Here is a 14,242-nt window from a genome sequence, read left to right on the forward strand (position 1 = left end):
TCATGGTATACATTTCCCATTCAGATGATATGTTAATAGGTGAGGGCCAGAGAAACAGTACTGTGGGCAAGGTGCTTGCCTTTCATGGTGCTGACCCAGACTCAATTCCTGGCACCACATAAAATACCTCTCTATAGTACACTAAGCTCCATTAGGAGTTATTTCTGAACATAGGGCCAAAAGTAAACCCTGAGCATTGCCAATGTGGCCTCCCTCACCAAAGGGAAAAAAAAAGATAATACATGATATAGATAATGATGAAAATTCTACTCCAATTTACCTTTTTTTTGCATTTATTCTGGTTAAGGATCCACTCTAAGACATTCTTTTTTCCCCCATATAGTTTCTGGAGTATTTTATTCTCAAAAGTGAGATGGTTCTGCTGGTATCACTAAACTGTGACATTTTCAGAGGAGTTTTTCTTAACGCTTGAAATATGTCTTAATCTGAAGTTCTACACATTTGCCAAGGAATTGAGGATGTTCTGTCTCACTGGAGACAGTTTTCAACAGGAGTGGGTGCAGGGTTTATCAAAAACCAGAATCTTTGTGGACACTTGCCACTTCATTCAGAGAGGGTTACAGGATGACCTCGAAGTCATTCTGGCTTGGCAATACCAACAGAGGAGGTGACACTTTCACATCTTTGCCAATATCTAGAGATGTTATTAGGGCTTTTCATATAGCCATTAGAAAAGTTGATGCAATCTTATCCAGAGACACTGAAGAACTAAATTAAGGAGAACTCACCAAATTCACTAACAGGAGCTGCAAAATAAATAAATAAATAAATAAATAAATAAAGTCCAAAACTGTAAAGACAGAATATCATTTGACTTAAAAACATAATGCAGGAGGAAATAAAACATACTAACTTTTTCATTCATTTGTTTCTTTTATTAAACATTCATTTAAAATTTTATACTTTTTCTCCTCTCTCTCTTCCCACTCTCTCCACATACTCAAATCTCAACCCATACATCTTTTCATCTTTTTTCTTTTTGGTTTTTAAGCCTCCTCCCAGCAATGCTCAGGCCTCCTAAGTCTGTTCTCAGGGGTCAATTCTGGTGGTGCTCTGGGGTGTCAGGGATCCAACCAGGGTTGACCATGTGCAAACCAACCATCTTAACCCCTGTATTGTCTCCTCTTCCCCGTACATCCTTCCCTATCAACTGAACTAACTCACTCAGCCATTCCTACTGAGTTTCTCAGCATGGTGAATACATAACATCTTACTCATTTTAATTCCTTAATTTTTCTGCAGTTTATTTTGTTAAATAGGAATACTTTTGTCAATTTTCATGTATAATTTCATTTCTAGAAATTAAATATGAATAAATTAAATATACATAAATTTATATGCATGATTATGTAGCATATATTATACAAATTATATATCAAGCATAAATGTATACTGTAGCACTGTAGCACTGTCCTCCTGTTGTTCATCAATTTGCTTGAGCGGGCACCAGTAATGTTTCCATTGTGAGACTTGTTACTGTTTTTGGCATATTGAATATGCCACGGTGAGCTTGCCAGGCTCTGCTGTGTGGGTGGGGATACTCTTGGTAGCTTGCTGGGCTCTCTGAGAGGAACGGAGGAATTGAACCTGGGTTGGCCACGTGCAAGGCAAACGTCCTACCTGCTGTGCTATTGCTACAGCCCTAAATAATATAATATAATTTTTCTACCTTGCTATAAATCATTGACATAATTTAGATAATACAGAGAGAAATTTAATTTTCACAAAATACCTATTACCATAATTGACCATAACTTGCTTTCTTTGTGATAAAAATTTTCAGATCTATTTTCTTAAAAATGGTATTTTAAATTTACTTTCTTAGCATCTTTCAAATATGCAATACAGCATTGTTAATGCTAGCTAAGTAACTGCTGTCAATCTGAGGAAATAAGAGAGAAAGAATGTTCAATATGAGAAGACAAAAGTGTCTTATGTTCAATCTGAGAAGACATTTTGTGTCAGAATCCCAGAGGTACCAAGACACAAAAGTGTCTTCTCAGATTGAACATTTTTTAGCAGTGTTTCTCAACATTTTCTAGATGTGACCCCTTCCAAATTTCCTTCCTCTTGACACATATAATTCAAGTTGGCTTCTTAGTCTTCTGGTATGGGTTGATACTTAAGAAATTTTCCCTATTGCCCCTTGGAATATCTTGGGCACTCAAAGCCATGGTTCATGTGGTCCCAGTTGAGAAATGCTGGCCTACAAAATCAAGTTACTATTTCACCAGCTTGGTTCAAGTCTGGATATTTTCTTTTTATGGTGTAAACTGATCATTAAAATAAATAAAGAAAGCTCTTCAGGAAATAAAGACTCTGCTCTTTAGGAATCTAGAGTGTTTTTGGAAATGTCAGTGGTTTCAACTCCCCAAACAAAAAGCACATACAGTGATTACATGACCCAGGAAACAAAATTCATCCTCCTAATACTGACTTTAATGTTTTCTTCAATGGATTTGACTCCATTGATAATGAAAACAAAAGAAAAAATTTAATGAGATCATATATCAAACTGGGGGTATGGTGCCACCAGCAGGTCAACCTGTACCTGTGGGGCTAGTACATTAGCAGCCTGATGGTGCCTTCAGAATTCCAGATACCCTAAAATTGTTGCTGTGCCTTTGACCAGACCCCAACATCTTGGGGCCAAGTTTACCAAGAAATTAAATGGCCAAAAGTTAGGTATGTGGGAGACACACCCACAAACCACCTCCAGCTCAGCTCTATAAGTTCAAAGCCTCTGTCACTCTCAGAGAGCCTGGCAAGCTACCGAGGATATCCTGCCCATATGGCAGAGCCTGGCAAGCACCTGTGATGTATTCAGTGTGCCAAAAACAGTAACAACAACATACTCTTCATGTTCCTGGAGTGAGCAGATGCCACTGGGCTACACTAGCACGCGACAGGGACAAATGGAGACGTTACTGGCGCCCACTCGAGCAGTTGATGAGCAACGGGATGACAGTGATACAGTGCTGGAGCAATAGCACAGCGAGTAGGGCGTTCGCCTTACAAGCGGCCAACATGGTCGACCCGAGTTTGATTCCTCCGCCCCTCTTGGAGAGCCCGGCAAGCTACCGAGAGTATTTGATATGCCAAACACAGTAACAACAAAGTCTCCAATGGAGACGTTACTGGGCCCGCTTGAGCAAATTGACAGTGATATATCAAACTGAAAAGTTTCTTTACTCTCCATAAAAAATGGCTAATGTAAAAAGATAACCTATGAAATGAGAAGAAATATTTACACACAATATATCTGACAATTAGTATCTATGATTTGTAAAGCACTCTCAAGACACAACAATAAAAAAGAATCAAATGACTTCATCATAAATGGAGAGTACAGCTGAACAGACATTACCTCAAAGGAGAAATACTAAAGGTCAACAAACATAAAACAGCACATTAATAATCGTGAATGGTGAGACTGGATAGATAGTACAATGGAAAGTACACTTGCCTTGAACTTAGCCAACCAGGGTTCGATCCCCAGGATTCCATATGGTCCCTGAGGCACCACCAGAAATAACTTTGAAATGCAGCCCTAAGAGTACTCCCTGAGCATTGCTAGGTGTAACCCCCAATCCAAATCATCATCATCATCATCATCATCATCATCATCATCAATGATTTTCAGAGATAATGTAAATCAAAATGGCTATGAGATACTGTCTCATGAAGTGGAAGCAGCCAACATCACCCTCAGGCTAGAGAGATAGTACAGTGCTAGGGCACTTACCTTGCATGCAGCCAACTTGGGTTTGATCCATGCCAAATGATATGGTCTCCTGAACACCACAGGTGATCCCTGAGCACAGAGTCAGGAGTAAGCCCCAAGCACTTCTGGGTATGGTTACAAACAAACACACTTAAAAAAATAAACCCTATATCACTGTTGATAAAATCATCTAGCTCAGCTTCTGTAGAAAATGCAGGGAAATGACTCAAAAATTTTTTTTTATTTTTTTTTATTTATTTTTATTTATTTTATTTTTTTTATGACTCAAAAAATTTTAAAATAAAACTCCCATAGGACCCACAAATCTCACTCCTTGTCATCCATCCCAAGAACACAAAAACATTGACTCACTAAGATATAACAGAGGCGTTTTTCAGAGTAGCTAAGATCTTGAAACAACACAGATTCCCAATTACAGGTGAGTGAGTAAAGAAAATGTGATATTAGATCAAATAGAATACCTGCTACAATTTGAATGAAACTAGGAGTGTCATGTTAAAGGAAATGAGTCAGAGTGGAAAGAATACAAGTTGGATAATCTCATTTAAATGTGGTATATAAAGAAATAAAGAAAGTGCAAGGGCAATGATGAATGAAAGCAAACCCCTTAGACTGAAAATAAGATGTTTCAGGGTGGGGTAGAGAATAGGAATCAAGCAGGAATGTGGCTGATTAGAAGGGACATAAAGACAGTGCTGGAGGAGTTTTGGCACTTTGTGGTGGTGAAGGTGCAGTAAGCTTTCCACTAAAGCATAAATAAGAGTTTTGTATGCCATGATTTACAATTTGCTCGAGCGGGCCCAGTAACATCTCCATTGGAGACTTCGTTGTTACTGTGTCTGGCATATCGAATACGTCACGGGGAGCTTGCCAGGCTCTGCCGTGCGGGCGAGATACTCTCGGTAGCTTGCCAGGCTCTCCGAGAGGGGCGGAGGAATTGAACTCGGGTCGGCCATGTTGGCTGCGTGCAGGGCAAACACCCTACCACTGTGCTATCACTCCAGCCCTTGATTTACAATAATAAAAACATTTAGAAAAAACTAGAGAAGGGAGGGTCTGGAGAGATAGTGCAGCAGGTAAGGCATTCCTAGCATGCCTGACTATGGTCCCTGAGCACCTAGGAGTGATCCCTGAACACAATTTGGAGTAAGCCCTGAGCACAACTTAGTGTGGCTCCAAAATCAAGTAACAACAACAACAACAAAAACCTAAAAAGGCTAAGAGAAAACAAAATGAGGAAAGAAGAAGTAAAATAGAATAATTAGTGTAGACTTAAACTTCTATAACCAGAGAAATGTTTAAAGTGCTGTCAGACTTGTGGAAAGGGATATGGTTTAAAGAGCTGTAGTGCTGTAGTGTTAGCTTTGTGCGAGAAGCCTGAGGTTTACGACAGCATCTCCAGGAATGACCACAAAAATAGGCCAGAATGTAGCACTTTGCACTGCTAAGTATGCACCCTCCCCTCCACAATTAAAAGCACAAGAAAAAGTTTTATACTTGAAATGCATAAGGAAATGCATTAAGTTTCATAAGTTTGAAACTTAAGAATATCCTCGAACCCACACACCAGCAGGTATAAAAACTCAGGATGACACATTCTTATGACACCAGAAATACATTCCCATATTTAAAGTTGACTGCTATTCAACAGGGGTTATAAAAACACACAGTCGCACAACGAAGAAAACGTCTCTGATAAATTAAGCTTTTACTTAATATATACATGAGGAAAATGAAATTTGATTAATTGGATTCACACTGAAACCTACATTAAAAAAACTCAAAATAAATCTATGACTTTTTAAAGGTAAAAAGTTGCAAAGCAAATAAACAAAAAAGTTAAAAAGTTACTAGATAGATACACAGGAGGAAACTTGGCATTTAGCAGGGACATGACTTTTTGGCTATAACATTAATAGCAAGGCAACAAAAGCAAAATAGACTAATATTACACGAAAATAAAAAGTTTCTGCAAATGAAAGAAAACAATCAATACAAAGAGGCACTATATAAATCAGGAAAAATATTCACAAGCCCTATATATATAATAATGGGTTAACATCTGAAACGGTAAAGGAAATTTGACAATATGACAATCAGCAGCAAGAAAACAATCTGATGAAAAATCAAGGTAGATATTCTAAACAAAAATGTACAAATGGTTAATGAATATATGAAAAGATGCACAGCATCACTAATGATCAGGGAAGAGCACAGTAAAACCACACGAAGGGAACAGTTTACATCACTTAGAATAAGTATAATCAAAAGATAATAAGAGTTGAGTCGAATGTAAATAAAATGGAACCCTTATGTTCTGTTAGTAGGAACAAAATTTGTGAAATGAGTTTGTAAAATATTACATGAATTTCTAAAAATGTTGAAAACAGAATTCTCATATTAGACATTAGATAACATGTAGGATAAGAAGTTATCTACCAATCCCACCTGAGGGTACCTATTTGAAGGAAATGAATCAGTATCTCACAAAGAAACATCTACCCCTGACTCCCTGGTAGAGCTGTTCATGGTATCTAATATATGGAATCAAGGCAAACAATACAAATAATGAAAAAAAGTCATGTATTTATTCAGTTTAAAAAAATTCAAATCTGATGCTATTGTGATTACATTAATAAACCTGGAGGCTCTTCTGCAGACTGAAATAAACCAGACAGAGAAAGATGGATAAACCACGATTTCACTTTCATGTAGAATTGAGATACAGCCAAACAGAAGCAGAGTATAAAATGATGTTTGCTGGGCAGTGGTAGCAGGGAACTGGGAAGATGTCAGAAGAAACAAACCCTAGCTAAAAGATAAAAATTCTGTATATCTAAGTATGGTTACTATAATAACTGTAAAATAATAACTTTTAACTAAATAATAATGTTTACTTGAAGGTTGCTAATAGGATAGGTCTTAAGTATGTTCGCAGTATACACGGGTGTGCATGCTTGGCAATTATGTGAAGTGATAGAAAGGTTAATTATCTTATCTGTTGTAATGATATGTGATCAATAATCTTTGATGTTACTAGTACAATTATTTTGGGACAACATGAATCACAATATTGGTTGATAAATATTGTGTATATTCTGATTGCTCCACTGATGGGCTATTTCCACCTTACTCCCTATTTGTGGAGTATGTTTCCTCCATATTATATACACAATAATATTAAAATCAGGTCAATTTATAACCCTACAATGATTTTTACATTGTTTTTTTTTGCTTTTTGGATCACACCTGGCAATGCACAGGGGTCACTCCTGGCTCTGCACTCAGAATTATCCCTGGTGGTGCTCAGGGGACCATATGGGATGATGGGGATCGAACCCAGACTCTGTGCTATTGCTCCAGCCCCGATTTCTACATATTTAAGTGAAAATAACAGCCACCATCCTAGATGCTACATCAGAAGCCAGAGGTGCTTGCCTTGCACATGGTTGTCTGAGGAATATCCCCAGTACTCTAAACAATACCCCAAGCACCAGCAGGAGTGAGCCTGAGCACTCTCAGTGTGTTTAAAAACAAGTTAGTTATTCAGAAGATGAAGTCAAAACAGAAACATTAGGGTCCAGAGTGATAGTACAGCGGGCAGGGTGTTTGCCTTGCATGTGGCTGACCTGGATTCAATCCTTGGCATCCCATGTGGTTCCCTGCGCACCACCAAAAATAATTCCTGACTGCAAGAGTCAGAAGCAACCCCTAAGCATTGCTGGGTGTGGCTCAAAAACAAACCAAAAGAAATAAGTTGACTCCAGCCTTCATGGATCACTTTAAAGTATTCAAACTTTAGTGGAAGAAGCAATTTCATAGATACGGTGAAAATAATAAAAGAGCTAAATCTAGAACGTGGGCCTAAAATGTGACTAAATTTTCATAATTGCATGATAAAACTTGAACAAATGAGATTCTCCTTCAAGTAATGAGCAAAAAAAGCGGTTTCTTGAGATGAAATATACTGCTGGTGAACATGATGCAAGCATTGTTGAAACAATAACAAAAGATTTAAAATAGTGAGCTGCAGTGACTTCCACAGGGAGCACCAGTCTATGTAGTCGCCCCCCCCCCCCCAACAGGTACCCGCTTGGTGGGCACTCCCCACCACATCTCAGGACCCAGAAACCCAGCCGCCACCACCTGGCCGAGCAGGAGCAGCTGCAGCCACTTCCGCTGGGAGCACTACCCCCCATCCCAGGTCTGTGGACTAGCATCTGGACTGGCTGGGGGCTTGGACATCAAAGCAGGGGCGTGGCCTCCATTAAAAGTGGGCGTGGACTCCCCAAAGTGGGCGTGGCCTTCTCCAGGCCAGGCAGACACTCACTTGGTGGCAATTATATTTCCCACCCCCAGCATTCTGGACCCGAACGCCAGCCCTTGTCATCTAAATCTGTGAAAAAAATTCTGGCCACCTACACTATAATACAATAACAATCCACCGATCTACTCCAATTCTAACAAAATACAAGTACGCAACAGAAGCTGTATAAACCCAATACTAAAAGAACACCTCCTACAAAGCTTCACTAGATGCCCGTCATAAGCCAAAGAAAAATGCCTGCGAGGGTGCTCAGACCCGAGAAAGAGAAAAGGGTTTCCACCATTGACCGGCCTTATCCAGAATCCTTTCCCATGATAAGAGGGAACAGTGCTAGTGAATTCCAGGGTTTTACCACTAGACAAAAAAAATGACATGAAGAAACAGCGCAAATCACTACAAGGTGAAGAAGAAGAAAAGATTCCCGAATCCTCAACTGGGGTGACCTACAAATATGCTCTCTCCGATAAGGAACTCCAAGACGAAATGCAGAGGATGTTCAAGGATCTACTCAAAGAATCAATGGAGGTTTACTCCCAGTAGTACTCAGCACACGCACACAAAAAAATCAATGGAGGAGATATCCAGAAAACTAAAAGAAGAAATGAAAGAAACAACAGAATGGTTAGTTGAGAAAATACAGGAATAAATGAGAGCAGAAACAAAAAAGCTACAAAAAGAAGTGTCACAGATAAAGAATTCGGTAGATGAAATTAAAAAATCAGTAAGTGCCCTTAGCAAAAGGATGAGTGCAGTTGAAGACAGGATCAGTGAGCTTGAAGATGAGCAAAAGAAATCCCATAGGGAAAAACAAGCAATGGCAAAAGATCTCAAAATGGCTCTAAGGTGAATCAGAGACCTAGGGGATGACGCCAAGAGGAACAACATTAGAATCATCTGGTTAGTACCTCCTAACCAGAAGGGCAGGGAGGCAACCCCAATGAAAAAGCCACAGTCAAAGAAATCACTGCTGAAAAGTTCCCAGAGTTAAAGAATGCAAACATACAGATCCAAGGAGCCAGAAGGGTGCCAGCAAAAAGAGACCCTAATAAAAACACTCCAAGGCATACCATAGTCAAAACGATGGATGCTGTGGACAGACACAATATTACAAGCAGCAAGATCAAAGAAGGAAATCACATACAAAGGAGCACCCCTTAGATTTACAGCAGATCTATCAGAGAAAACCCTCCAAGCCCGAAGGCAGTGGTGGGATATAGTGAAAAAACTCAATGAAATAAGCGCCTCACCAAGAATACTTTATCCAGCTAAACGCTCACTCAAACTCGATAGAACTATACACCATTTTGTAGATAAACAACAGCTCAGGAACTTCATATACTCAAAACCAAATCTAAAGGGTTAAAGGGGCTCCTGTAGGATAAAAATGAAAACAATTAGAAACACAACCAACCCTTACAGAAACATGGCACAAAATCCCATGACAATAATCTCTCTTAATGTCAATGGTCTAAATGCACCAATCAAGAGACACAGAGTGGCAAAATGGATCCAGAAACTGAAACCAACATTCTGCTGTCTACAAAAAACTCATCTGAACAATCAGAGGAAACACAGACTCAAAGTTAAAGGATGAAAAACAATCCGCAAGCAAACAGCTTCCTCAAAAAAGCTGGGCTGGCCATTCTAGTATCAGACAACATAAATTTCAGGTTGAAAAAGATTAGGAGGGACAGTGAAGGCCATTTTCTATTCATCAATGAATGCATACAACAGGAAGAAATCACACTCTTAAATGTATATGCACCTAATGAGGGAACAGCTAAATATCTAAAACAACTATTAACAGATTTTAAAGAGGACATTGCTAGCAACACAATAGCAGCCAAAGACTTCAACATCACCTAATGACCTCTGGATAGATCAACAAGAACAAAACTCAGCAAGGAAACATTGGCTTTGAAGGAAGAAATAGAAGAGAGAGGGCTTATAGACCCATACAGGGCTTTACCACCCATAAAGAAAGAATGCACATTCTTTTCCAGTACACTCGGAACATTTTTCAAAATGTTCTGTGTGCACTGGCCACAAAACACACCTCAATAGAATCAGGAAGATAGAAATAGTATCAACAATTGTTTCAGACCACGATGCACTGAGAATAGAAGTGAATCGTACACAGACACGGAGAACCAAATTAAACACCTGGAAATTAGACAACTCAATGCTGAACAACGAGTGGGTCAGGAAGGAAGTCAAGGGCGAAATAAAAAGATACCTGGAAACAAATGAGAATAAAGACACGAGCTACAAGAACTTATGGGATGCAGCTAAAGCCATATTAAGGGGAACATTTATAGTTCTGCAAGCATATCTCAGGACAGAAGAAAGGATGCACATAAACAACTTAACTTCACAGCTCAAGATCTTAGAAAAGGATCAACAGAAGGAGCCCAAATCAGGCAGAAGGAAAGAGATCATAAAACTTAGAGCAGAAATCAATGACATGGAAACCAAAGAAACAATCTGCAAGATCAATGAAACCAAGAGTTGGTTCTTTGAGAAACTAAATAAGATAGATAAACCACTAGCAACACTCACAAAGAAACAGAGAGAGAGAGAGAACCCTAATAAACCAAATAAGAAATAAGAATGGAGTTATCACAACAGAAACCAAAGAATTTCAAGATCATCAGAGGCTACTTTGAAAGTCTGTATGCCATGAAACAAGTAGAAGAAATGGATAAATTCCTGGATTCCTATAATCTCCCGAAGCTGAGTCAAGAAGATCTAGAGTACCTGAATAGACCTATTAGCATCAAGGAAATTGAAACTGTAATCAAAAGTCTTCCCAAAAACAAAAGCCCGGGTCCAGATAGATTCACTAGCGAATTTTTCCTAACATTTAAAGAGGACCTATTGCCAGTTCTTCTCAAGCTTTTCCAGGAAATTGAAAAAACAGAAATTCTCCCAAACAGTTTCTATGAAGCCCATATCTCTCTAATACCAAAAGGAAACAAAGACACCACAAGAAAAGAAAACTACAGGCCGATATCACTGATGAACATGGATGCAAAAATTCTCAACAAAATACTAGCAAATAGAATTCAACAACTAATCAAAAAGATCATACACCATGACCAAGTGGGATTCATCCTGGGGATGGAAGGATGGTTTAACATTCGGAAATCAATCAATATAATCCATCATATCAACAGAAAAAGATAAAAATCATATAATCATATCAATAGATGCAGAGAAAGCATTTGACAAGATCCAGCACCCGAGAAGAGAGCGCGGACCCCAGGCCGGAGCACGCGTCCAGATCCAGACCGGCGCGCACAGCAGCCGACCGGCCCCCCACATCCAGGTGGGTTGGAAGACCCCAGCGGAGCCCCACCCCTGAACCCAGATGCGCCGCCTGCCGAGTGAGCCCCGCCGGAGGAGAGCGCGGATCCCATGATCCTGGGAGGGAGTGGCCTGGGATTGTCTAGGGGCATGGCCTCTAAGAATGGGGCGGGGCCTCCTAAAAGTGGGCGTGGCCTGCTTCCGGCCGGGTGGACGCTTACGCGGCCGCAGGTATATCACTCACTCCAAGCAACTTGGACCTTCATTCTTTCATCCTTTTCATCAACTTGTTACCTAATACCAACCAAAATTTCTCACCTCTTCTACTACAATTCAACAAAATCCCACTCGCCTACTCCATTTCCAACAAAAGTTCTGTTTGAAAATAGCTATACAAGCTCAGTAGTAAATAGTAACTCCTCCAAAAGTTTCACTCAATGTCAGTTATAAAACAAAGAATAACGCCTGATTGAGAAGAAGGTCAGACTCAGAAAGGTAGAAGAGGCGCATCTAGCAGCAACAAAGCTGAACGGCTCCTGGCAGTCTCCCCTCACTCAACTAGAACAGTAGCAGCGAGTGTGAAGGACCAAACCACACTGGTCACAATGGTAAAGCAACGCAAAAGCCCACCAAACTTTATTATTCACGAGGCTAGCCCAGACGACACCAACAGTACTATAGCGTTAGACAACCTATCCGACAAGGAATTCGGAATGGAGCTACTCAGGATGCTTAGGGAACTAAAAGAAACAATGGAAACCAATGCCAATAAAAGACAAGAGGATTTGAAGGCAGAAATGAGGAAAATGCAATCGGAAATGTCGGACCTGAAAAATCTGGTAGCCGAATTGAAAACCACAGTGGAAGGCCTCAGCAGCAGAGTAACAGCGGCTGAGAACAGAATCAGTGAGCTCGAAGATCAAGTTCAGAGTCTTGTCAGAAAACAGCAGAAAATGGAAAAGAGACTCACAGTTCGAGAACAGATGACAAGAGAAGATCGTGACAAAGCCAAGAGGGGTAACATAAGAATTATTGGAGTCCCAGAGGTACGGGAAGAAAACCTTGATGAAGAAGAAACTGTCAAAGAAATCATTGCTACAACGTTTCCAGAGCTGAAGAAAACTTGTGACCACATCCAGGAGGCCCGAAGGGTACCGGCTAGAAGAAATCCGAATAAAAATACCCCAAGACACATCCTGATCAAAATGAACAAAACTTTAGACAGAGACAAAATTCTGAAAGCAGCAAGATCGAAGAAAGAAATCTCTTACAAAGGAGCATCCTTAAAATTCACAGCTGATTTTTCTGATGAAACCCTCAGGGCCCGAAAACAGTGGTGGGACATAGTGAAAAAACTCAATGAAATAAAAGCTTCTCCAAAAATACTTTACCCAGCGAGACTTTCATTCATAATAGAAGGAACAACACAAAGTTTCACGGACAAACAACAGCTCAGGAACTTCATAGACTCAAAACCATGGTTACAAGTACAACTAAATGGGCTACTTTAAGACAAGACAGGCCTCTCAAATACACCAAATTTCAACAGAACAATGGGACAAAATCCCATAACAATAATCTCTCTCAATGTCAATGGGCTAAACGCACCAATTAAAAGACATAGAGTGGCAGGATGGATTAGAAAATTGAACCCAACATTCTGCTGCCTGCAAGAAACACATCTCAATAGTCAAAGCAAACACAGACTCAGAGTCAAAGGCTGGAAAACAATCCTACAGGCAAACAGCTCCCAGAAAAAAGCTGGGGTAGCTATCCTAATATCAGACCACATCGATTTCAGAGTGAAGAAGGTCATAAGAGACAGTGAAGGCCATTTCCTATTGACCAAAGGATCTGTACAACAGGAAGAACTTACAATAATAAATGTATATGCACCTAATGAGAGACCAGCAAAGTACTTAAAACAATTACTCATAGATTTGGAAAAAGACATTGATAGCAACACAATACTAGTGGGAGACTTCAACACCGCTTTGTCACCTCTTGATAGATCAACCAGACTCAAGCTTAGCAAGGACATACTTCATCTGAGGGAAACAATGGAAGAAAGGGGCTTAGTAGATATATACAGGACACTTCATCCACAAAAAGCTCAATACACATTCTTCACAAGCGTACATGGAACGATAGACCACATGCTGAGCCACAAAACATGCCTCCATAAAATTAAGAAGATAGTTAAGAAGATAGAGATTATATCAACAATCTTCTCAGACCATAATGCGCTGAAATTAGAAGTAAATCACACACAAAAACAGAAAACTAAATTAAACACATGGAAATTAAACAGTGCGCTATTAAACAACGAGTGGCTTAGACAGGAAATTAAAGAGGAAATCAAAAGATTCCTAGAAACGAATGAAAATGAGGACACGAGTTACCAAAACTTATGGGACACAGCAAAAGTGGTCTTAAGAGGAAAGTTTATAGCTCTACAAGCATTCCTCAGAAAGGAGGAGCGAGCCACATAAATAAACTAACCTCACAGCTTAAGAACTTGGAGAAGGACCAACAAAAGGAGCACAACCCTAACAGGAGGAAGGAAATAATAAAACTCAGAGCAGAGATTAACGGGATGGAAACCCAGAAAACAATCCGAAAGATCAATGAAACCAAGAGCTGGTTCTTTGAGAAAATTAACAAAATCGATAAGCCCCTAGCAAAACTCACAAAGAAAGGGAGAGAGAAAACCCTAATAAACCGAATCAGAAATGAAAAGGGGGTCATTACAACAGAAACTACAGAAATTCAAAGGATCCTCAGGGAGTACTTTGAAAAGCTTTATGCCACGGAACATCGAAACCTCGAGGAAATGGATAAAT

General features: G+C 39.7%; 1 protein-coding gene across 1 annotated transcript in view; it reads right to left on the reverse strand.

The window, feature by feature from the left end:
• Nucleotides 1–578: 578 nt before the first annotated feature.
• Nucleotides 579–14,242, reverse strand: part of FCRL4 (Fc receptor like 4) — a 68,932-nt gene continuing 55,268 nt past the window's right edge. Inside the window, exon 8 of the mRNA XM_056122815.1 lies at nucleotides 579–655. Within this exon, the coding sequence (XP_055978790.1) occupies nucleotides 579–655 (77 nt within the window). The remainder of the gene's footprint in view (nucleotides 656–14,242) is intronic.

The sequence above is a fragment of the Sorex fumeus genome, unplaced genomic scaffold (genome assembly GCF_029834395.1).
Source record: "Sorex fumeus unplaced genomic scaffold, SorFum_2.1 ptg000047l, whole genome shotgun sequence".
NCBI lineage: Eukaryota > Metazoa > Chordata > Mammalia > Eulipotyphla > Soricidae > Sorex > Sorex fumeus.